This window comes from Furipterus horrens, unplaced genomic scaffold (genome assembly GCF_987537825.1).
Source record: "Furipterus horrens unplaced genomic scaffold, mFurHor1.1.pri manual_scaffold_7, whole genome shotgun sequence".
In the NCBI taxonomy this organism is placed as follows: domain Eukaryota; kingdom Metazoa; phylum Chordata; class Mammalia; order Chiroptera; family Furipteridae; genus Furipterus; species Furipterus horrens.
Window position 1 is genome coordinate 130,849,583 of NW_028327177.1, and position 26,768 is coordinate 130,876,350.

General features: G+C 35.9%; 1 protein-coding gene across 30 annotated transcripts in view; it reads right to left on the reverse strand.

Moving 5' to 3' along the window:
• The window catches only part of CLASP2 (cytoplasmic linker associated protein 2), a 150,145-nt gene that overhangs the window by 62,480 nt on the left and 60,897 nt on the right, over positions 1-26,768 (reverse strand). For 20 of the 30 annotated variants that reach the window (XM_090284448.1, XM_090284447.1, XM_090284457.1 and 17 more), the window contains 11 exons: positions 26,670-26,762; positions 25,343-25,488; positions 22,442-22,577; positions 18,015-18,085; positions 15,130-15,189; positions 13,976-14,053; positions 13,175-13,342; positions 11,059-11,114; positions 9,829-10,002; positions 2,897-2,920; positions 1,175-1,192 (listed from right to left, as the gene is read on the reverse strand). In XM_090284448.1, the coding sequence (XP_090140574.1) occupies positions 1,175-1,192; positions 2,897-2,920; positions 9,829-10,002; positions 11,059-11,114; positions 13,175-13,342; positions 13,976-14,053; positions 15,130-15,189; positions 18,015-18,085; positions 22,442-22,577; positions 25,343-25,488; positions 26,670-26,762 (1,024 nt within the window). The remainder of the gene's footprint in view (positions 1-1,174; positions 1,193-2,896; positions 2,921-9,828; positions 10,003-11,058; positions 11,115-13,174; positions 13,343-13,975; positions 14,054-15,129; positions 15,190-18,014; positions 18,086-22,441; positions 22,578-25,342; positions 25,489-26,669; positions 26,763-26,768) is intronic. The other 10 variants (XM_090284455.1, XM_090284454.1, XM_090284459.1 and 7 more) reach the window with 2 other exon arrangements.

Consider the following 26,768-nt stretch of genomic DNA (forward strand, 5'->3'; position numbering starts at 1 on the left):
GCCTAGCCTGATGTGGGTATATTAGTCAGGAAAAAAAAAACAACAAAACCCTAATAGTGAGGAGAAACTACAAAATTAAGATAAGAGCAGAAGAACTGAGAATAAGACGAAAGCAAAACCAGAAGTATAGTTGGTAGAGTCCTGTACTCTATCAACTCTTCAGGGCCCCATTAAAAACCTCTGGCTCAGGCCCTTCATCCTTTTAGAGTCTGTATAGAGTAGGATCCAATGTTCTCCTGACTAAGAAATAAAACAGGAAGGTAAAATTGTTATTTTTGAAGTACAGAATTTAGCCAATGTAAAAAATAAATTAAGTATTTTGATACTACCATTCTAAATTACAATGACACAGTGCCAGAAACCATTTGTACAGAGTATTTGAACTTAAAACCTAAAATATGAAACGATTTCAAATATATTAGAGTATATATGAGACAAAAAAAGACAAGTTAAATCTACTTGTTTTGGTATCACAAGAAGATATCACAACCATTTCAGACTTAGGAAAAAGAAAATGTGTATCCATCCAATCAGAGGTTTATAAGACAGCCTTCAGGTAGGAAAAATATAAAAATTGAATTTTCCCCTCTCTACAAATTCAAAAGCAGTAAATAATAATTTTTAAGTGAACTGGCTCGGTAAAATAAAATACTGTATCTAGCAAGTTGTTTTGTAGTTTCAAATTCAAATCACATATGTAATTCTCCAGTAACTAATTTAAAAACAAAGACACATTCAAAAGCTGACTAAACGCATTTAAAAGTTGATATTTAAACCCCAATAAAGCAATGGTGCATGCTTCCCCAGAGTATAGATGAATTGGCATACATTAAAAAACATAAACACAAAAGAACAGCATTAATGTCACTATGGAAGCCAAATGAAACTGTGTGCTAACTTCATACTAGATGTTATTAAACACGATAAGCAATTATGTTTTTCTAGCATGAGATGATCCAAGAGACAAGGCAAAACTCCAGGATGAAGAATTAAAAAAAAAATTCCACATACATAACTAACACAACCAAACATAAAATGAAGAAGCTACCATAGCCGGCAAATTACATAGATTTACAAAGAAATTAGCCTATTTTAGTTTTTAATATTTAATTCCCACTAATAAAAATATTAATGTAGAGGCATTTGTGTTACTAGCAAAATGTATAATTCTTACCATCTTCAGATGCTGTTCCTAAATAAGAGAAATAAAACAATAACATTTCAACAAATTCTGCCAATGCTAACGTTAAGACCTACTTTGTGACTCCCACCCAAAACTAAAATGAAAGAGTAAAATCAAGACCTCCTAGTCTAACAGCCTTAAATTAAGGTTCATTTTGAGGGGAATAAAAAAATTTTGAGGTAACCTAACAAAAAAAGGTTAAAGCTGGACAACTGAAAATGGCAAAATTCCATAGTGTAAACTTTTTTTCTGCTGTATTTCATACTCAAAATTTGAAGTGAAGAAAATTAAAAAATTACTCACTCAAGAAAGATGAAACTCTGTCATTACATCTCTTTGAAATGAAGATTTTTATAGATCTTTCCAAAGTAAGAATACTTTCTGTGCATTTTCAAAGTTAGTCCATAAAAGAACTAGAAAAGCTAATTGACAAACATGGGAATCAAATCCACGACGTAGGCCTCATTAGCCCAGTATTGTCATCGAAGCAATATATAGACTTATCAATCCATCAGCTATTTCCTTAACATTAATGCACGCTTCCCAAGATGTCAATGAAAATGTGCAAAAATGACCAAGTACAAATATCATAGCTCACTACTACTGAAGGGCAATAATAGTTATATCTCTCTGTATACAGAGAGATATTTTTTAAAAGATAGGATTGAGCATCAGTGAGAGTAACACCTAACAAAGATGGTTCTTCAAACAGGCTGATGTTTCTGACCCAAACAAGAATACATTTTGATCTGAAAAGTGAGAATATTTTTTTTAAAGGATCCAGAATCTCGGTGTTAGAAGTCATATCGAAGGGTCTGGTGAGCTTTCATTTCATTTAATAATTTTTTAAATTTATGAAATACATTAAACATCAGAGAAGCGCAGAGGCTAATATGAGTAATACTTATGCATCCAACCCATGATTATATGTTCCACTTCATCAGAATGGAAGATATATCAATTTCAGAGTTAATGTCAAAATTGACAGAAAAACATACTCGTCCCCATTTCTCCTGGATCTCATACTGTGACTCCAGCATCTTCTCACGAATTCTTTTATAAAGCTCAAATTCCTAGTTAACATTAAGGCACCTAATGAAGTGAAGGGGAAGTGTGGACACTGCTGTCTAGTATCAGACAAAAAATACCACAGAGAGAAAAGATACTCTATTGAGCCAAGCAACTACGGATAAACTATAACCATTTCAATAATGAAATTAAAAAGGCAAAGCTTAAAGTAAGTTCTGATTAAATGTTAAGTTTAAAAGTCACTCTTAAAAAGACATCATCTGTAACTTGCATTTATATTCATAAATAACCATATGAATCTGAAAAACATGTCATTTGTCTCTATCAGAGTTAGTAAACTAAAGAGTTGAATCAAATGACTTATGAGATTCTTTTCTACTTTTCTGAGTGTAATATTTCAGAGAAAGACTCAAGAAATCAAGATTATTTCTAAGAGCTCAGGGAAAAAAATTCAGATAATTGACTTAACTTACAACAAACAGTAACCTAGTGTGTGAGTAGATTGGGGACCCCCGAAATGGATATGCTAAACTAAAATAAAATCAGAGCACGATGTAGCCATTTTCACATTAAGATTGCTGCTAAATAAGCATCTATTTTCAGAAATTAAGAAAATGAGCAAAGGTATCAAGTAGAATCCAAGTGGCATAAAAATCTTTAGTAATAGAATTAGGAAGTTCTTACCATCCATCTTGTCAGAAGTATCCTCTTTGATGAAAAAGCAAGTAAAGAACAGAGGAAAACTTAGTATATTAGAAAAAACGATTTTGTAAAACCCAGAAAACATTATTTTTAAGTAGACAGAATTCATAGCACAGACATATATATTCATATATGAATATATATACATATGAAGTTTGTTTCTAACTAAAACATAGTAAACAAGATGAGGTTCCTATGTAGGATAAGACAGTAACAACAACAAAATCAATAATGAGTCCAATTTTCACCAGCACAGAGAGAGAAATTAGTGAACATGTGTCCGAATCTTGGATCCTTGCCATCACCAGGCGAACCCCTGCTTTGGTCTGCTGAGTTTATCATAATCAGAGCCACAAATTGCCCTGCTGCTTCTTTCCCTCTGCAGCCTGCAGGACACCCCCAGATTCTACTCTTCAGCTCTCTCGTCATTATCCTGTCTAGCGCCTTGTTACTTCCCCACCCCATCTTTTCTTAGAATTTCCAGTCCCTATAAAAGCTTAAGTTTGAATATATCTACTCAATTTTTCTAATCCACTACTTGAAGTGCCCAATAGAGAAAATTACAAAACCACGAAATCATGCAGACTGGCACTACCGAAAACGGGGATAACGCTCAGGCTTCGCCTTTAGTGTCTGCAGGAAATTATTAACAAAAGAGGTTTGAGTTGATCTTAAGGATCTACTTATGGGGCTGGCCCTTGGCTGGTCTTGGGAACTTAGTTTTGGATGCTCCCTATGTCAATGATAAGGGCATTTTGTAGGGGAGAGAAGGGGTGAGGGAAAGGGTACTGACCTCTGCCGTAACAACTTGCCTGGAGTGTTTCTGCAAACAATGTGATTTATGGTGAGCGCTCTAGTAACTGAGGCTGCTTGTGTGGCAAAGTGCTTACATAACTAACCTCCTCCCTCCTTCCCCTGCACTGCGTCTTAAGCGAGCTTCCTGGGCAGAAACACTGTGCTTATGTTCCTGCCTTTCACTGTTGGAGGAGGCAGCACATTCTGTGCCGCCAGCTCCTCACCCTCTCCTCTGGGAGGGAGAACTCTGAAAGGCTGCGCCTAGCCTTCTCCCGACTACCTGATGAGTTTATTTCCCTTGTTGATCCTGCTATGTATCCTTCTGCTATAACAAACCTCAGTCACGAATACAACCATCCCTGAGTCCTGTGAATCCTTCCATCAAATGCTCAAATATGTGGGTGGCTGAAGTCCAGAAGAATGCCCCACCTCATGTGCCCACTCAATGGCTCTCCAAACCTGAAGCCACTTCTAGGACACTGCTTTCTGTTAGCACATGACCCTGACTCTCTCAACCAGGAAGTCACAACAATCTTCCCAATGACACTTTTCTTAATGCCTATTCCTACCCAAATACATCTGAATCTACCTCCTTCATTTCCTTCCCTTCTACCTCTAATTCCAGAACATTTTCATCACACCAAAAAGAAATCATGTACCCATTAGGAGTCACTCCCTAGTCCCCTGACTCCCAGCCCCTGGCAACAAGTAATTAACTTTCTGTTTCTATGGATTTACCTATTGTAGGCATTTCATATAATTTCAGATAAATGGAATCATACAATATGTGGCTGTGTGTATCTGACTTCATAGCGTTTTCAAGGCCTATCCATCTTGTAAGCATGCATTAACAGGATCATTTTTAGGTGCAGTGCTCCCCCATTACCCACAGTTTCACTTTCCACGGTGTCAGTTACCTGTGAGCAACAGCAATCTGAAATATTAAAAGGAAAAGTGCAAAAGATACAATTTATAAGTGTTTTATTGTGCACTATTCTGAGTAGCGTAGTTAAATCTCGCACTGTCCTGCTCCATCCTGGCTGGGACACAGCTCATCCTCTTTTTATTTTAATTTATTTTTAGAGTGAAGGGAAGGAAAGGAGCAAGAGAGGGAGAGAAACATCAATGTGCAAGAGATACATTGATCGGCTGCCTCTCACATGCCCCCATCTGGGGACCCAGTCTGCAATCTAAGCATGTGCCCTGACTGGGAATCAAACTGGTGACCTTTGGGTTCACAGGCCAGCGCTCAATCCACTGAGCCACGCCAGCCAGGGCATAACTCATCTTCTCGCACAGTGTATCCACACTGTATATGCTACCTGTTAGTAGCAGTTTTGGTTGTCAGATAAACTGTCTCAGTACCACATTACTTGTGTTCAAATAGACCTTATTTTATTTAATAATGGTCCCAAAACACAAAAGTCAAAGAGAAGCCATTAAGTGATTCCCTTAAGAGAAAAGGTACGTATGTATAGGACAAGACAGTATATATAGGATTTGGTATTATCCATAGTTTCAGGTATCCACTGGGGGTCTTGGAATATATCCTCTGTGGACAGAAAATATTCTTTTTATGGTTAAATAATATTCCACTCCACTGTATGGATATACCTATTTAAACATTCACCAGTTGATGGACATTTGGGTTGTGTTCATTTTGGGGCTATTTTGAATAATGTTGCTATAAAATTCATGTACATGTTTTCATGAGGACATATGCTTCATATTTCTTGGGTATACAGCTAGGAGTAGAACTGCTGGGTCACATTATAACTATGTTTAACTTTTTGAGAAATCGCCGTACTGTTTCTGTAGTGGCTCCACCATTTATGTTCCCACCAGCAGTGTAGGAGGGTTTTAATTTCTCCACATCCTTGCCAGCATTTGTTATTATCTGTCGTTTGGATAACAGCCATCCTAATGGATATAAAGTGATATCTCGCTGTGTTTTTGGTTTGCACCTCCCTAATGACTGATGATGTTGAGCATTTTTGCATGTGCTGATTGGCACTTTGTACATTGTCTGTAGAGAAATGTCTACTCAAATCCTTTGCCCATTTTCAAAGTGAACTATCTTTTTGTTAGTGTTGTAGTTCTTCTTTACATATTTGGGATATAAGTCCAAGATCAGATATGATTTGCAAATGTTTTCTTTCATTCTGTGTGCTGTCTTTTCCCTTTCTTGACAGTGCCCTTTTAAGCATAAATGTTTATAAATTTGATGGAAGTCCAATTTATATACCTTTTCTTTGGATGCTGGTAGGTTTAGTATAGTATCCAAGAAAACATTACCCAATCCAAAGTCACAAAGAGTTACACCTATTTTTTAAAATAGTTTTAGCTCTTACATTCGGGGCTTTGTTCCATTTTGAGTTAATTTTTTGGATATGGTATGAGCTAGGACTCCAAATTAATTCCCTGGCATGTGGCTATCCAGTTTTCCAGCACCATATGTTGAAAAAACAATTCTTTCCCCGCTGAATGGTCTTGGCATCCTTGTTGAAAATCAATGAACTATAAACACATGGGTTTATATCTGGACTCTCAATTCTATTACACTGGTCTATGCCAGTACCACAGATTAATTACTGTAGCTCTGAAGTAAGGTTTGAAATTGGGAAGTGTGAATCTACTAAAGTCATTCTTTTTCAGGATTGTTTCATCTGTTTTGAATCCCTTTCATTTTCATATGGATTTTGGAATCAGCTTGTCAATTTCTATAAAAAAAGTAGCTGAACTTTTGGTAGGAATTACACTGAATGTGTAGGTCAACTTGCCATCTTAACAATAGGATGTCTTTAAAAAACCAGGAGTCTTTCCATTATTTAGATCTTTAATTTCTTTTAACAAGATGTCGTTTTCAGTGTATACATGTGAAATAAAATATATATGTATACATGTATGCATGTACACATACATACACATACACACACACAAAAATATAGTCTCTGGCCCCTGGTTCCTGGCACAGAGCTCCTAAGATTTGTAATTTCCTAAGTGATAAGAGCACTAGGAGCATCTTTTGTTCTAATCTTTGCTCTTTGGGTCTGGTACCTGACACAGAGGTCCTAAATCCCATGGAATTTTCAGGGCAGCAGTAGTGTCTTTGGGTCTAATGAGGTGATTCCTGGTGGGCTCCTGCACAGCTTCAGCATGGGGGCTGGTCACCCAAAAGATGAAGCCATGATTAGGCACTGGGAATGTTCAGTCGCACTCTCCATTCTCTGGGCAGGAGAAGGGAGGAGCTGGAGGCAAAGATAATGATCTATCGTGCCTGTGTGATGAAGACTCCATAAAAACCCTGGAAGTACAGCTTCAGAGAACTTCTGGGTCAGTGAACACATCCACATGCCAGGAGGGTGGCACAGTCCAACTCCACTGGGACAGAAGCTCTTGCACTTTGGGACACGTCTGGACCTCACCTCATGTATCTCTTCATCTGGCTATTCATTCATAATCTTTAATATACTTTGTAATAAACCAGTAAACTAGTAAGTAGCCTGCTCTCCCTGAGTCTGTGAACTGCTCTAACACATTATTTGAGGGGGTTATGGGGACTTCCAATTTATGGACAGTTGGCAAAAGCACAAGTAACAACCTGGACTTGAAATTCATGGCTGAAGTGAAAGTGGGGGCAGTCTTATGAGACTAAGCTCTTAACCGTGAGGTCTGCGCTAACTACAGTTAGTGTCAGAATTGAACTGAAGTATAGGAAACCCATCTGGTGTAGGAGACTTGCTTGGTGTGGAAAACTCACACATCCAGAGTGAGTAGTATTATGAGTGTGAGAGTAAAGATAAAACAGGAGTCTTAAAGAAGTCTTATACTGCTTTTGTTATATTGGTTCTTAAGTATTTTATTCTTTTGGATGTTATTATAATTGAAATTGTTTTCTTACTTTCATTTTTGGATTGTTCATTGCTATCATTTAGAAATCAACTGATTTTGGTATATTGATCTTGCATTCTGCAACCTTGCTGAACTCATTAATAAGCCCTAACAGCTTTTTTGTGGATACCTTAGGATTTTCTACATGTAAGATCTATATTTAAGATCACGTAAATAAAGGCAATTTTATTATACTTCTTTCCCAACCTGGATACCTTTTATTTCTTCTTCTTGCCTAAATGTCCAGTCTAGAAGCTCCATGATAATGTTTTAGGAAGAACAAGAGCAGATCTCCTTATCACGTTCCTAATCTGGCGAGAAAGCATCCAGCCTTTCACTATTAAATGTAATGCTACCTATGGAGTTTTAGGGATACTCTTTATCAGGTTCAGAAAATTATCTTTTATTCATAGTTTGTTGAATATTTTTATCATGAAAAGATGCTGGATTTTGTCAAATTGGCTTTTGTCCTTTATTCTATTAATATGGTAAATTATATTGATTGGTTTTCATATATTGAAATAACACTGCAATTCTAACAATGTGATAGCTGTAATACAGGAAAATTAAAAAAAAAAGAACTCACAGACACAGACAAAAGTTTGGTGATTGTGGGGGTGGGTGGGTGGAGACGGAAGACGGTATAGGGGGATAAATCGTAATGAAAAACATACAGTAAAAATGTATAATAAAATCAATTTGATGAAAATTAAAACCCTTATCCAGTCCTTCATCTATGTATAATTCTATACAAAATAATGAAATGATCACACATTGCTTAGCAGTCCATATCATTTGATATTTGTTGAAAATATGACTTATTAATTAATGGCTGCATAATTATATAAGAATATACCATAACTTAATCATTCCCCCTCGGTTTTATATCAAAGCTAACTCTAGTAACATCTATCGATAAAAAACTGAACATTCATTTTTATTATTTGACATACTTATATATAAATATTAGATTATTAGATCAAAATGCTGAACATTTAAAGCTTCATAGGTATTTACTATATTCCCACTCAGAAAAGTGTTCCATGATTAATTTACATCAGCACTTCTTAACCATGTTCTTTATCAATGGCAGGCACTAATATTAACTTTCTTATAATATTTGCAGCTCTTTCAATTTGCATTTGTTTGATCACAACTGAAGTAACATTTGTGCGGATGTTTTAGGGGCAATGTTGACATATGCTTTCCTTGATATATGGAGAATATTTTTCTATAAAAATAAATCCATGTTTCTCACAGACACTTTTAAACTTTTTTTGTAGTATGTGGCAAAAAATGTTTCCCTTTTAGTTTTCAGCCACTTGACTTTATGTTTTCACATTTCAGATTTAAATCCGAGGACATCTCCCCTTGTGGGTTTTTGGCCTCTATGTTTACCAATTCCCTCTCCCACCTGAGATTAGATGAATACTATGTTTTCATCACACTGCTTTATGTTTTTGTTCAACATTATAGTCATCCTAGAATAAGTTTCTATATGGTATAAAACATGGTTCTAACTTAATTTTGTAGCAAACTGTAAGCTATGCGTCGAAATACCAGTTACTGAATAATTTATCCTTCCTTAGTTGAATGTACCTGTGCCAACTTTATCATGCAGTAATTACAGTCATGCTAAACTCTCCCCACGTCCTACTGTGTTCCAGTGACTGTCTGCTTAGAGTCAAACCAGCGCTACCCAAGAGAAAGAAAAATGAGGCACAAAACCGAGGTAAGCAAGGCCAAACTTTAAAGTTGATGGACATAAAAAATAAACAATGAATAGCTTTAGAAAACAGAAGTTTAAGCTTTCATTAAGTTTTGCAGTTTTTCCAGACCCTCAAAAGGCTTTAATTTCTTGGTAAGGGAACAAAAGTGAAAAAGAGAGAACAGAGAAGCTGGATACAAAGCCAATGCTCTTCCTAAACTTCCTCAGTGACCAGTGGTTGGAGGTGGCAGTAGTGAGGAGCTATTACAATTCTATAGGCAAGTCACAGAATCCAGAATTGTTCCTTTGATCAAGTTGATTAGGAAGGCGACGAGAAAGAAAAGTGGAAACATGTCAGCTTATGTACCTAACTATGTCCCAAGTATAGAATTATATTACAACATATGAACTATCATTAATTGGCAAGAATAAAACAGGAATAATTATGATAGCACCACCATTCTGACTTCACTGAGACCAGGGAGGCAACACTGTAATTTCCCAGAATGAGCTGTCTTACCTAGTGACGCATAGGATCCGGGATTCAGGGCCCCTGCGCCTAACCGCCCGCTTCGCATAGACTGCCCAGCAGCATGATGCGCCTTGGCACCAGCAGCAGCATTGACATCTATGTCACTTCGTGAACGCTGCAGGCTTCCTGGAAGAGAACTGGCTTTGCTGCTGCCTGCTGATACTATAGAAAACAAAGCAAAGGTAACCTACATTATTTATATCACTGTAAACAGAATAAAACTTACATAAACTTGCAATCACAATGAACTAATTCACAATCACAGTCAAAATGTAAGCAGTGGCCAAATGGACACCAGAAAGTATTTTATAGTATTTTAAAGACAGAATGCCTCAGTTTCAATCCTGTCAAAACAAAATCTTCTTGAATAATTTTCTCAATATTTCTCTGCTTCATTTTCCTATTCCATAAAATGGGAAAAATAACTCTACTTTGTAAAATTCATAGGACCGCTTCGTAAAGAGATGATACTTATGACTGATCCATGAAAAGGAAGCGCTGTACAAGATAAATAGATGGCAGCAGTGCTGCTTTTTACTATGAGAAAAATGCAAGGAGGACCAGTCTGGCAGTGTGATTCTTCAGAAAATAGCGCAGGTTCTGCCACCCTTAGACAATGCAAATTAGGTCATTAAATTTTGATCTTTAGTTTCTCAGTTATAAAAATGAAGTTTTAGAAACTCTGAGCTATGACCCATTAATAGGCAGTGACATCAACTGAACGGGTCATGACAAGCATTTTAAAGAAATGAAACAATAGAAAAAAAGAATACATCCATCACAGCTAAGGTTAATAGTACTTCACAAAACTTTATACTATATACGCATACAAAATACACAAAGTATATGTACATTGTAGTTTTATAATCGTATATACTACACTGTATATATTATGTGCAGTATATGTATATAGTATACAAATATAGGTACAGTGTATATGTGTGGCATTAGGTTACTATATAAAATGATTTTCTCACTGTAGGTCAAATCAAGAGTTAAAAGTTTTCAGAACAGTTTAATAGCTACACTTTAAAAGCTTTAAAAGCACATTAAAACAGTTTTAAAAAGCTAAACAGCTTGAAGCAGTAGTTTTAAAACTGTTTTAATATGACACACAGTGAGAAAATCATTTTACACAGTAACTTTTACCTTATTTATAAAGTAGCTTTTACTTTATTAAATAAAATGTTATAACTCTTATTTAAAAAGGCAATTTACCTCTTCCAGCCACAGTTGATGGGTTTGCTGTAGACCATTTGGAAGAAAACGGGCGACTGCAAAGTAAAAGGAAATACTTTTAATAAGAAGATGTAATTTATTGCTCCTCTGATAACAGTTAGTGAAATACCACTGGGCTTTCTAAAAAGTTGAGATATATTTCTAATTTTAATTTCCCTTTTACAAATCATGATACAACAGCTGTTGTTATCTATCAGTGGTATCTCAATTAGCTGTGAAGCAAAAATGAAATCAGTAAAAATGAGTAAAGACTGTAAACGCCACAGAGACAGGGGCCGGGTTGCCGCTGTTCCCTCTGGCGCTCGGCACACATCACAATGCTGTCCATAGAGGACTCAGTAACTCTCCAACGCTCGTATTCCGAGATATTTTACTTAGAGGGAGAGAGGTAGTGTTGTTATCAGCACAAAGGGAGCTCAGAGTAACTAAAGTCTTGCTTTCTCAGTCATAATGGTTGTGGCCAGTGGCCCTCTGTGCACTGACCACACAGGTGTCACACTGCCTACAGCAGTGCTGCCAATGTGACTGCTGGGGCCAAGAAAAAGGCTAAGAACTACTGCTGAGGATAACACGAGCAACGAGAAAGCAAAACATCTCCAGTCATCTCAAAGGACCCACCATCTCTCTTAATAACTCTCTAGATTAATTATCTTTATGCAATGGTACTGTGCAGCCCATAGATAAAAAATCTAATTATTTACAGGCGATATGAAAAGTATATGTATAAATTTTAAAGGTTCAGGGGAGAAGCAAAAACCTCAGGTTAAAGTCAGGCTACTGAAAAATATCCTTGGAGTTATTATTATTAAATAGTAAATTTGGTAGTTGGTTATTAAACATAGTATTATATTATTTTTATAGCTGCCCCCTAAAACTGTTACATTATTAGATCAAGGTAGATTTAAATCACAGGATTTAAAGTTGCTTATGTTTACAGATATTATACTAATAAGATAAAATATCTTGTTTAGATCCTTGCTACTCAAAGTATGATCCATGGACAAAAAGTACTGACTACCATGACCCAGAAGAATGTAAAAAACGCAAGACCTCAGGCCCCGCCCCACACTGTTAATCAGATCCTGCATTTTAACAAGATCTTCAGGTGATGCATATGCACTTTAAAGTGTGAGCACAGTAAATAAAAGGAAAAAGGAAAAAGCAACAATGCTCACTGGAGGTGAAGGATTTATCACAACTTTAAATAGAATTTAGATAGGTAATTATTCCTACTGTATTTAGTTTTTGAAATAAGATCCTGCATTTATACTGAGAACTTCTAAGTCACTCAAGCTCAGCAGAGCACTGTCAGTGCTTCCTTGAATTTTGTGCCCCAGACCTCATTCGCCTCACCCTGGTCTGTCTTCAGCATCTGAGAGCTGCCAAGGCAACCAGTGATCTTTGTGGGATAAAGGTCGAATGAAACAGAAATGCCAGGGGTAGGCTCACATTCTGTGAGCTGTTCTTCCCTGGGGAAATCTGCAGGTATTTGTGGCCACTGCTAGGAAGTGCAGGAGGCATCTGAGACTTCTCCGAGAGCCAGAAGGCAGGGCTAAGGCTGCCAAGGCAGTAGGGTTTGCAGCAGCCAACACAATGATGAGAAGGGAATTAAAGAGCAGTGAGTCAGATACTAGTTTTGCCCCTTGAGGGATTCGCTGAACTCTAAAGCTGTGCAAGAGATGAGGAAGGAAAGCAGCGGAGTTTTTACCAGTTACATAGTGCTGCCTAACAGTTCTGAAGATGACTTTTGAATTTCCATGACAATTCCTCCATTACAATGCCCCAGAAGCTGCTACAGTATAAACTATTTTGTGAATATTTAACAAATGTCTATAAATCAGTGCTTCCCAACCTTTTCAACAGACATGCACATACAGAAACAAAATCTGAACCACCAAATTCTTTACCCAAAGAAACGTTATACTAGCATGGAATCCAACACTTGAGACGTTAGACCAAAGAAAATGAGTACTTCAAATCATCATTCCTCCAAGACTTTGTGTGAAAGTAAGAACATATTCAAGTGTCCATCTTAAGGAACTTTAGGGAGTTAGGGAGAGGAAGAAATCAATAATTATCATTTATGGGATCTTACTTGAGACTTTCTTGTGAGCTAGATGAAGATCTGTCAGACTGTGGAAGAGATGCTACACTGCCAGAGCTCTTTAAGTAAGTTTGAAGACTCTTCTGATAAGAGGGCTCAAGGGAATTATACAACGTTTCAGCTTCACCAGGAAAGTGGTTTCTAAGACCCATATATGTCCTGTACAACAAATGAACAAATAACAAAGAGAAAAAGAAAGCACAAAGTAACAGCTTTACATTACTAGACATTACAGTAAAATGCATACATTCAAGAATGAAGATGAGCATGTGTTTAATACATCCACTCTGTGTCAAGTGAATGCCTTCTAAAATTAAGAAGTTTTGGTGGAAAAAAGGCAGGCTTTTGAGAAGGAGATCTCAGTACAAAACCTGGCTGTAATCCTTATAGTTTGTGTGGCTTGGATAAACCCCCAATCTCCGAATTTCAGGTGCCAATCTATGGAGCTTCTACTTTCGCATTTAAATATTAGAAAAGAACGAATACCAATTGCCCCACACAAAATCAGGCATATAACACATGCTCAATAAATGACAGCTATTTTTATTCACAACGAAAGTATGTTATGATGGACTAGGAATAGTGATGATTATAGAAATGACAGTGTGAAGTAAACTATTAGACATCTAGTACAAATTTAATGGAAGAAAATCCATCTCAATTTTACTACAGAGCTAATCAAAAGTAGAATAATTGGGACACTTGTAATATTTTCAATCCCCTGATATAATTACTTTTAATGAAAAGACAAAAGTATGTTCAAACTGTCACAAAAATACATTACAGACTTACTTTCTTGCTTCCACTCTGGCCTCAGCATCAGCATCATGAATTCCCTTTTTAATAGTTTCAACCAAGACAGCTGCATGTCTATAAAATAAAACATCTTTAGAGTCATGTGTAAAACTATGTATTTCACTACAAATGATACCTAATGTCTATGTGTTATACCTCAATCACAAAGGGAGAGGGTAAAAGATTAATTAGTGTACAATAATAAATCTAATACTGGAAGATTTTCTAATAATCTGCCTCATACATTTCATTCATATATAGTTTCCTTCTGACAAGTTAAACATTATCAACCTGAAAATAATTATTTTTATATGAAATCCAAAGCATGCATAAATAAATAGTACTCAAACTTGAGACTTTCAATGAATAAGAACAATCTTCCGTGTGGTTGCTCACCAACCCACCAATGTAGGAAACGATTTGCTAGTAGTATGATCAATTATAACATGACTAAATTGAACAGTAGCTGTCACTAATTAGCTTTAAAAATACTTGGAATTTTATCATGTCTTCATTAGACAACAAATTCTATTTTTTTTAAAAATGGGCTATGGACAAATTTAATGATTTCCATTAAAATGAAAAATCAGTTATCATTTTCAACATAAATATAGGCATATCCTAAGCTTCAAACTCGAAACAAGATGCAGCACGCAAATAGCCAGTGGCCACCTAGCTGCCCACAGTGTCCTCTTTTTTCATCTCAGAACTACATTAAACACCACCCAGCATTTTACCTAACCGATGACACCCGACAGCTGGTATGGAGAAACTTTTTAAAATCTCTTTCCTCTAAAAGGCAGTGCCTTCCTTCTATCTTCAGTAATTCATTACTTGATTCATCGCATCTCGGTAAACCTGTCTCATATGACTAGAAATACAGTTTAAAATTTTTGCCCAATGTAACTTGGAGTATCTTATATGACTCATTCTGCTTAAGACTTTCACTCACCCCACAAAGAAGAAAATCATACTATTCAAAGCTGCAACAAATAAAAGGAGCACAATACCACAGCTTTAAAGAAAAACTAGTACAAATAACTTTTAAAGTAAAATGAGAAATAATGCAAAACCAATACCATCAACTTCTAAAGAACTAATTATAGTAACAATGGGGAGGGAAGGGGGGAAAAAGGAGAGCTGATGCGTACCTTTCCAATGAATGAGTCTGCCACTCTTGTAACAATAAATCTAAAAACTCAAATGAACGCCTGAAAAATAAAAGTTAATTGTAACTAAATGTTCTAACATTAATTTATAACTTAATACTAAGTACCACACACATTCTTCTATAATAGTGCACTTTGCCCCTTAATTAAAGTAAAATCAGCCCTCCATATCCGTGGGTTTCATACACGTGGATTCAACCAACTGGGAACTGAAAATAGTGGGGCGGGGGGGCGGGGGGGGTCCCCAGAAAGTTCCAAAAGCAAAACTTGAATCTGCCACACACCAACCACTCTGCTATATCCACACGAATGACGTGATGTGCAGGCACAACCTGCTGTAGCCTACATGCAAACACTACTCCACTTTATAAAGGGACTTGAGCATCTGCAGATTTTCATATCCACGGGGAGTCTGGGAACCAATCTCCCACATTTTCTTGCAGATGACTGCATAACACATGTTTCTGGATATCTTAATTGTCAAATACTTAACTTATTTTAAGGTTCCAACTATTTCTATGCTAACTATAGTTAAAGAAGACTGTAAGAGTTCCCTGTAAGTTTAACTTAAAATGCTTGTCAAGGGTAAAGTTAACACTTGTTAAATACCTGCTATGCCCTAGAAATTCAAGATATACAATGGTGACCAAGAAAGATGTGATGTATCCTCTATTTTTACAATGTTTCCTTAAAAATACATGTATTTGAATGGGGGGAAAAGGTGCAGGGATCAAGTAGTATAACTGGTAGCTACAAAATAAACAGAGGGACGTTAAGAACAGTATAGGAAAAATGGAAGCCCAAGACCTTACATGCACGACCCATGGACATGAACTAAAGGAGGGCAGGTATTGCTGGAGGGAAGGGAAGCACTGAGCACAGAAGGCAAAGGGGAGAAACCTGGGACAACTGTAATAGCATAATCAATAAAATATACCTAAAATATATGTATTTAATTTTTTCCATCAAGTATTTGGATATTTTTCTCCTAAGCACTTTAGTCCCCAACTTCTTCACCTGACTCATTTGTGAGCTTCTCTTCTTTCTTGGCATCAAATGACAGTTCTGCCCCACTTTTCTTCCTTAATATATTAACACCTTTTCCCCACCTACCCTTAAATAGGTGCTCACCTGGTTTGTGCTGATCTCAGCCCACTTCCCTTTACAGTCAACTTGGGTGACATCATCTGTACCCTTACACTTGACTATCAGCTATGCTTCACATCTAGTCCTATATTGCCAGCACTGGTTCAAGTCAACATCTCTACATAGGCAGTGAAAGTCAACTCAAACACTACAGACAAATAAATCCTCTGTTTCAGCCCATATTATACAGTTAGGAAATGAGAAATATGGAGGTTAACTTAAGTTGCCCAGAGTGACAGAGCTGGGACTGAAAACCTGGCATTCTGACTCCAGAGTTCAGGGTCTAATACACTTGACATCACCTCTCTCACCCATACCCTGTTATCAGGTCTCGTTTCTACACTTAAATCTCTTTAATTTATTTATTGGAAAGAATCTCCTTCAATCAGTTATCATCAATACAGTTCTAGTTCAGACTCTTCCTCTCTTCAGTGAATTATAGAAATTCCCACTTATTTAAACCATTGTGCCTTCTTAATCACTGTTCACAGCTGGAATAAAAATTATGATGGGTGACATTACCTCCTCACCAAGAACTGCCAAAGAACGGGACAACGCCGAAATTTCTCTTCTTGACATTCAAACCTTCTACACTGACTTCAGCCTCCTCGGCCCTTCCTCCTCCACCCTGTCAGGCACTTTTCCTACTGAAACCTTCCATTTATCACATGCTCTGGCTTCAGGGGCTTATCTGATGGCTCTGCAGCATGTGGCATGGTTTTACATCTCCCATTTTTAAGTCGATTCTACGATGTATTTCCTGACTCCCTCTTCTCTGTCGCAGTCCTATTTCTCTAATTACCACCCCCCGCCATGTAAGACAGAGGTTGATAAACATTTTCTGTAAGGGACCCGAACAGTAAGTATTTCAGGCTTTAGGAACCACATACCATTTCTATCTCATGTTCTTCATTCCCCCTTTCAACCACCTTTCAAAAATGTCAGAAATAGTCTTAGTTGTGGGTTGTACAAAACTATACTGTTGTCCAGATTTGGCCAGTAAGCTGTCATCTGCCAACCCCCACATGAGAGAGAGAGAGAGTTAAGTGAAGAACTGTCACCAAAACTCTAAAACACTTAAAGATATAATGATTAATGATGTTTTATGCACTTCTTCCTAACCAAGTATTTAAATAAGTATGTATTTATCAAATTTAAAAGAGAAAGAGTTCTTTCAACATCAAATGCACAGACCTTGTTTCTGCTGTCCTTATTACTGATGGCGACACTAAAAATTGGAGAAGTCACAAGGAGAGACAGAGACTGACTGACTGACCTGCGTGGCTGTTTACTCTGTTCCAAACACTGTGTGCAATTCTACTAACATGCACCTCATTTAATCCTCAGAACTCTACAGGGCTGGTATCATTAGCCCTACTGACATACGCAAACACTGAGGCTCAGGGTGATTAAATAATTCCCCGAGGCAGGACAGGCAATCAGTGGCAGCTGAAGGACTCGAGCGGAGGCCTGACTCTAGACTCCATACTTTATAAAAACCAAGCAACCAGTGGCCCAAATAAACCAGAGCTTAATTGGAGACACTGAAAACTGTGGGTGGTCATCATAAGTGCTTTGTTCATTTTCTCTTATATGATATAAGAAAAAAAAAATTATTAAGGTTTCTAGAAGGCAAGAAATGGCAACTAATTCTGCACCAAAGAATTAAATATAATGCAATATAAAAGCCATACTAAAAAAAATTTTTGTTCAGAACTTACCTTCTCACAGGAACTGATTTTGATGTGCAATTGCTTGTTATTAATGGTATAAGTCTGGGTACATGAGTATGCTGAAAAAGATATTTTAGATAAGGTTGAAAAATACACATAATCCCTTGGTCTATCTCTTATATTCACATATATAGTTATATTAATATAGAACAAAAAAATCATAAAATCTGATTTTGAAAGAAATTAAGACCAGTCAAAAAGTTTTCTCAGAAGAAAATAATAGTTATGATACCATAGTTTCAAAAGGACAGGTGTGGCTGTAATATAAAATAAAGACAAGCTACTTGTATAACTGCAGAGAACTGCTAGGATGGTCAGTGTTAATTTGCAGGGAAGAAGCACTAAGAGAAACTGGGCATGTTTGTGTCATATTTTCTAAAGTAGAAGATAACTGCTATGTAATCATAGGTAATCAGTATGATCTACATACTTAACTATTGAGAATGTACTTTAAAACAGTAATTTAACTGAACTTTCACTCTGATTGAATCATAGCTCTCTAGAATTCAGGTAAAGTTCAATAGGCATAATCTTCTGACTTCTGTTAGTAATTCTTACGCTCTTCTTTAATGAAGCAAACCCTAAAAAGTTCAACATAGCATAATAAAATAGTAACCAAAGGATGTATTTTTGATGCTTCAAACCTTTATTTTTCTTCTGAGCTAATGGCATAGGTCGGGTACCTATGAAGTACTCTAAGATGGAGTTTCGTATGCAGGATATTAAGAAGGCCCCTGGGATCAATACTCATGGAAGGTATGAAAAGGAAGCAGGAGTGGGAAGAGGAAGAAACTGATCTGTGATGTGGCCCACGGGTATCCTGCCAAGGCCATTAGGGTGCTATGGAGTTAAAATGGCCCTTCAGATTCGTCTCGAATTGGTCCAAGATGGCCAAACCTTTACACTTCCACATCAATCAGTTATTGAATAAGGGCCATGACACTGGGAAAGGCAGCTCTCTACAGCTGAGGCAATCCTTGAAGAGGCCGGTATATGAAGGCCTCCTACAAAAAGTGCTTCAAGTGCAAGTCTTCGCTGAAGGAGAATGTGTGTGGCACATCAGTGTGTACCACAACTAACTCAACCAAAATAAAAGAGAAAGCTTTTTCAGCTACTACAGAAAGAAACCACCCATAGACCTGCAGTGTTCAAGAGAAAAGTGCAAGAGTGCTGACCTGCATGTTATTCAACTGCTACTTCAGTATGGAAGGGCTCTGCAGACCTGCTCCCTTAAAATATCCACAACTCATTCCCCAAACGTTATTACTATGGAGTTAAAGCCCAAGGTGAGTCCCTAGCCACACCACACACATCTCTCACCTACCATCTTCTTTCTCATAATCGCTCCAAGACCCTAGGGCTAATGAGCCTGCATCCAGTACAGCGGCAGGGATGGGAAGAGAGACCTAACTACTGCAACACCATATTCAGGCGGAGCTGCACCAAAGGAAAATCTTAAATGACCCTCACAATGACTGACAGAGCACTCTACCAAATACTAAGTCAGGACAATTTAGACTGTAATTTATTAATACGAGTTGACAGCTTAAAAAAAAAAAATTCTCTAGAATTAAAAAAAAGAGAATTAGGAATAAATACAACAATCTAAGGAAGAAGTCCCTAGGAAACAAAAAAATACAAAACAGTAGATAACATAAACGAAAAAATAAAAACCCCCTTGATTTGTTATTTTCAGTGAGATGACAGAATAGCATATCAATAACATGACAAGCTTATGAAAATGAGCAATATAAAAATAATGTTTAAAGTGTAAAGCCTAAGAAGAGCAAAATGGGTACTGTCAAGTGAGTAGAATTTAAAGGAATTTTTCCTGAGAACATATATCAGCTGTAATACAACAAAAAAATTATCTAAGAAATGATCAATGATATTGAGGGTTCCAAAATCTGTGTGATAGAGTAATAGAGAAAAAAAAAATGGTAAAAAACAAACAAACAAAAAACACAAAAAAACCCAGAAGCAATAAATAATTCATGAAAATTAACATAAATAAATTTAAGAAAAATTCATTTTAGTCAGAAATCCTTATTCACTGTGTAAGGATAGCACTAATAAAAGATGACCTACTCCTAGACCCGCTATGAAACTACTAACACAAAGAGGCTATCCTATACAATTTGTAAAGTTCTGGGTTTTTTTTTTCCTATAAAAGAATCAAATGGTAATTCACTTCCTAGAGACAACAATAAAAACTTAAACAGCAATTCTGAGAGAAAAGGAAACAATTCTGTGGCAAAAGAAATGTAAACCTAAAGTCCAAATTTTTATTTATCGTCTAAGGGCAAAGACATTTCAAAATATGCAAAGGTAAATAATACATGGTAAGTGAGAACATGCTAAAACCAAACAAAAATTATTCAGAACCAATTTAAAAATAAGTAGAGTTTATTAATAAACACTGGCCAGGAATGAAAGCAGTAGAAAACTACAATTAATAGCAACTGCTGAAAATAAAAATGTCTCTGCTCAATTGAACTTAATGGTTTAAGGGGAAAAATGATACAAAAGAGATGAAAAGTATACTTTTTATTTATTTATTTATTTATTTTTTTATTTTGGTTTTTCAGTTACAGTTGTCCCCTTTTCCCCTAATTTCTCTCCCCAACCCGACCCACCCCCTCTCCCGCAATCATACCCCTCCCCGTTGTCCATGTCCATGAGTCTTTTATGCAGGTTCTTTGACTAAACCCTTCCCTTAGTTATCTCCCTTCTCTCCCTCTCCCCTCCCCCCTATTGACTGCTATTCTGCTCTTTGTTCTATTTAGTTCGTTTGTTTGTGTTGTTCTTCAGTTTCCTGTATTAGGTGATATCATAAAAGTATACTTTTTAAAAGGTGGGGGAAGTAAACAGGTTTTATTCTTGACACTGACAAAAAATAAGAAACTTCTCAGAAAATAAGAAACAGGTAAGAAGAAAGCACAATAAACAGAAAAGATTTTTAAAAAATCTTTTCCAAGATGTAATAGCCAAAAGTTTTGACCACACATAAAGTACATAAAGCAGCAATAGTTAGGAAAATAAAACTGACAAAACTAGAATCAGAAAAATCAGGTTAGCTAGCTATATTTCGCACAGAAGTAAAATCCAGTTAGATCTAAACCTAAGAAACAAAATTTATATAAAAATTGTAAACAATTGAATATTTTATAATTGTGAAATGGGGAAGGTCATTTTAAATATAATAAAAACCACAAAAGGAGCACTGTTTCAATGCATGAAAATGGAAAGTTCTGTATGTGACAAACAACAGCTTAAACAACATTTGAAAAACTAATAGACTGGTAAAAAATATCTGCAATATATATAACATAGAATTAATACTTACATAACAACACTTAGAAATCAGTGAGGAAAAAAATGTACAATAAACTGGCAATCCATAGAAGAATTATAAAGGAAAAAAGATACTCAGCATCTCTAATAATCTAAGAAAGGCAAAGTAGAATATAAAAGAATCCATTTATTAAGTTATAAGACCTTTAAGAGACTAATACACAATGTTAGCAAAAAATGGAGAAAAATGACTCCATGAAGTTCAGAGAGAAAAAAGGTGAGGAAATTTAATGTTATCTCCCTTTTTTTAAAATCCTCACCTGAAGACATGTTTATTGACTTTAGAGAGAGAGGAAGGGGGAGAGAGAGAAACATCAATGGAAGAGAAACAACCATGTGAAAAGAAACATCAATGAGTCGCCTGCTGCACAAGCCCCAACCAGAGATTGAACCTGCAACCTTCTGGTGTATGAGATGATGCTCCACGCTTTAATAGAGAACTGCTTTAGACATTAAAAAGAATTATATATAGTATGTGTAAACAAGAGAAGAGCCCAAGTATGTGAAATTTAAAAAACAAGTTAAAAACATGTCATTTATATATATGTAAAATATAAATACTATGTTTAAATTTTATAGTAAATTTGGTTTGTGTAGGCACAGAATAGAAGTTTTGAAAAGCATATACTAAATGGCTAGAGTGATTATTTGCAGGAAAGCAGAATTCAGGGGGATGGAAGATTTATCTTTTTATCTCTGTTCTTTTGGTTATCTTCAAGATATGATGAGAAATGTTAAGTATTTCCCTGTCATCTTTTACCAATGCTTATAAATTTTTACTGCTTTTACATTTGCAACCACCTGTAACATGATTACATGCACACTCATGCATGTATACACACGTGTAATTATATTTTCTGGAAGCAAGATTACTTTGTAATCCTCTGCAGTATTTAAATGCTCTAAAATATCTATAATTACCACAAATTGCTTTTATTATCAGAAATGTAATTCAAAAGTAATTTTCCCTTGGAGTCAAAAAACCACTAATGACTTATTTAAATACAGTGAAAAAATGGGGCAGGGGAGGTATGAGAAAAGAAAAGAGGAAGAGAACTTACCCGGATGATGAATCGGATTGCTGCACATCCAGAAGTTGCCATGACTTTTGCACTATTGGGGACGAGATTAAAAAGTGTAGGTACAATGGCTTCAGCGCCATGATCAAACTTGTTTCCCAGAACTGTTGAAAGATGGCTACAAAGGAAGATGAAAGTTTTTTTTTTAATAGTTTAATATTAAATATAGGTAGACTATATAACTTTAAAATATTCTCTTACTCAACTTAAAATTTTTATTGTAATAGTTTTTCAGTCCTCACCTGAGGATATATTTTTATTGATTTTTAGAGAGAGAAAGGAATGAAGGGAGAAACATTGATCAGTTCCCTCCAGTACGTGCCCCAATTGGGGATTGAACTGGTAACCCAAGTATGTGCCCTGACTGGGGAGAGAATCGGCAACCTTTTGGAGTGCAGAATGACACTGCAACCACCCACCAGGCCAGGGCTACTGTAACCAATTTTTACAGCAGAAAAGCAAGAGACATAGGAAAGTACAAATATTTCATATTTCCTTCTTTTTCCCATCTTTTAGCTGTCAAGTCCAAAAAAAGGAAAAAGTTGGCATTTTCCATTTTACCACCTGCTATTTGCAATGGCACTTGAAGAAGCTCTCTGATCTCAAAATTAAATCATTAGCATCACAGGTAAAAAATTCAACTGTTTACCCTGACCTTTCTCCATCTTTATCCATCAGATATTTCTACTGTAATGCTCTGATATGAATCTTAAATTCAATATATTTTATAAACAAGTTCAAAAGCTTACCCAAATCAATACGCTTCAAGACATTCTTGATTTCTATTAATGATACCCCCACTGTATTAGTCACAAATACTCCCTGAGATTTTTGGAGGAGGGTTTCAGGATTCTTGATTGAAAATACAACTCTATCATATACTCATTAGTTGGATGATACTAGGGACATTTGTCTTTTCTTTCCAAATTTGTACAATAGTTAAGCAAATTCAACTTTTAATTGTATTTTAGTTAAAATACTCATAGTTCTGACACTGCCTGCAGTATTGGTTAATTTCTATATATTTACATCTTACTTAAAAAACATGGTTAGGCCCTGGCTGGTGTGGCTCAGTGGATTGAGCACCGGCCTATGAACCAAAGGGTTGCCAGTTCAATTCCTAGTCACTGCACATGCCCGGGTTGTGGTCCAGGTCCCTAGGTGGGGGTGCACGAGAGGCAACCACACACTGATGTTTCTCTTCCTCTTTCTCCCTCCTGTCCCCTCTTTCTAAAGTATTTTTCAAACAAAGACAAAAACAAAAAATCATGGTCGGAATACAGTTAGCTCCAAAACTTCGGGTTGTTGATTCGAAGAGCTCTGAGAATTGCTGCTTACTTTACAGCTTCCAGCAGTTCTTACTGTTATTTAAGGCACTGCACATTTCACACACACAGCCTGGTATCCCTAGACTCCTGGGACCCCCTGTACAGATTTCTACAGCTCCTCTACTGTGTACCTCTCTTCTCTCCAGTATTCTGCACTGTAAATTTTAGCTACGTCACCCTTCAGAAACTCCAATCTCTATAACTTCTCAACTCAGTAAGACTGCCTTGCTCTACTTGGGTTCTCCCTCCCTTCTCCACGGTCCACAAAGTCAAAATGTGCTGATCATACTGTTCAGATGACTTGATTCAGCTCAGACCACTGTCTGTTATCAGTAAAAAGGTGTTTTACATATTCCATCATTTTCTGCAACAGTTAGTCCTGTACCAGTATTGCATCATGGCCAGAAGTAGAATTCTCACCATGGAATATTTTTCAAGGTTCCATTTTTGTGGATTTTTTTGTTTTGGTTTGCAATGGAGAGATATTCAATTATTTTGGTACACTGGTATACTGACTTGTATCTAGCAATCTTGGTAAAGTCCCTTAATTATAATAATTAAAGATTCTTGTGGTTTTCTGCATAGACAATTATGTCATCCAATAAAAATGGGAGCTTTGTTCCTTTTCTTTAATCTTCATAGTTTTTATTTCATGAGTTGTTTTTTTTTTTTTTTTAACATTCTGTTCTGACTAGGACATCTAATTCAATCCTGCTTAGAAATTTTTTTTTTTTAATTTTTTATTTCTTTTTGGCTTTTCAATTTTTTATTTTTTATTTTATTTTTTTTATTTTTTGGTTTTCCAATCTGCTTAGAAATATTAAGAGCAGGCATCTTTGTGTTCCCTATCTTCAAAGGAATGCTTACTCAACAACATATTCAACAGAAGTATTCAGGTAGGGAGTAGTAACAAAAGGAATTTTAGGATTCTATCATCCTTGAATTTTCGAAGAATATAAACATAAAAAATATGTTTATATTAAGTTAATGATGCATGTTTTGATTCCAGAATAATTGGTAAAATATCAGAAAAAGCTTAATATCCAAATTAGTAAAGAGAAAATTGAATGCAACCATTTCTCAGACCCATTCACTTTCTTTTCTTTTAAGAGGTGTTGTTTTGTTTTGTTTTTAATTTTACTTATGTATTTAATTCTTAGAGAAGTTGAAAGGAGGGAGAAAGAGAGACCTGCAACCCAGGAATGTGCCCTGATCAGGAATTGAACCGGTAACCTTTTGGTTCACAAGCCAGTGCCTAACACTGAGCCACACCAGTCAAGACATTCATTTTCTTCTTACTCTCAGAGTTAGTGGTCAAAATTCCAGCAGTAGGCTTGAGAAATATAAACATGTTTTAAGGGTGGTATTAAGTGCCATTTAGAGAAAAAAAAATTTTTTTAAATCACACCAATTGGATCATTATAATGTAAATGATTTTTGAATCACATACAAAACTTTTTAACAGTTATCTTGCTGTTTTAGTTAATGAACCCTGAATCAATGAGTACTAAATTCATTCATAAAAAAATGCTTATCACATAGAGAATATACTTACGCTACAGTAATGCAAGCTTCTCTAACCACCTGGGATCTAAGATCTTTAGCTGAAAGTTTAAGTGCTCCATCCAACAAGCGTAAATGTTGGAAAAAGCAATCATATTGGGCAGCTCCAGCAACAAGCAATGATCGAATTTTCTTAAGCTGAAATGAAGATAATTTACATTATTGACAAAAAAGTGGCAGTGCAAAAACCAAAATTCTTAAAACTACCTAAACCTCATTATTTTAGCAAAATTAAAAAAAAAACATTTCACTATTTTATATAACAATATTCAGGCACTTTAAACTGTATTAGATGTTTCTTAAAATAAATATGCAAACCAAAACAAAAAAGAATTTCTGTAAAAGAACATTATAGATTGGGTTATATGCATAACAGACATATGTAATGTATGAATAGATAAGTAAAAATTCTAAAGTTTTAAGGAAGTCCCTCTTTTATGTAAATTTTACATAAAATTTAATTTACCATTTTAACCATTTTAAAGCATACAATTCAGTGGCACTGAGTACTATCAAAATGTTGTGCAACCATTACCACTATATACTAAGGAGACTATTTTTTAAAGAGCCAAATTTTAGAAACCATATTCATCCATAAGCAAAAGTACAGAGCAGAAAGGCCAACCATTAAGCCATCAAATTGGAGACTGGAAGCTCTTAGAGCAGAACAGTCATCACACAGAACCCCTTCACTGGCTTCTTGAGGAACGGAGGTACTCATTTACTACCTCAGATATAAATATGATAAATTCACAAACTTTGAAATATAGCCCTTTGTCATGGCAAATATTATTTTTAAATTTATCAAATAGTTTCTCAAAGAATTTAAGCTAAATAAGTATTCATAACTCAAAAATACCAGACCTTAAAAAAAAAATGGGTGAAAATATTTATCTCATTGAGAGAGATATGTGAGAAAAGAAAGAAAAAAAGACAACAAAAGGATATACTATTGTAAATTTATGTCGACACCATGAAACTATTGAGCATGCAGGCAAAGTGAACCGCTTTTTTCGTAAACCTCACAGCCCTGAGGCAACAGTGAAACTCACACTTTCCTGGTCAGTCAACAAGTAGCACAAGTAGAGAGACTAACAAATGGTGAGACACGTTCCACCTGATCAGCAAAAACAAAAATTGACCCTAAATCAGAAATGCTGACTATCTCAATATATTTTCCGGAAAGAAATGTTACCCATCGGACTCTATTTAATAAATAGGTAAAATATCAGACAGTAACTACTACTGATTTTTCATGTTATTGAAAAAGAACATTGAAAAGAAGAGAGGGATAAGCAAATAAAAAATAAAAAACTTACTGCATTGGCACGCTGGTCCCAGTCATGTTTGTCATCTGACAAAATTTCCCTGATTTTATTTAATGTTTCTTCAAGTTCTCGACTAGAATAGATCTTAAA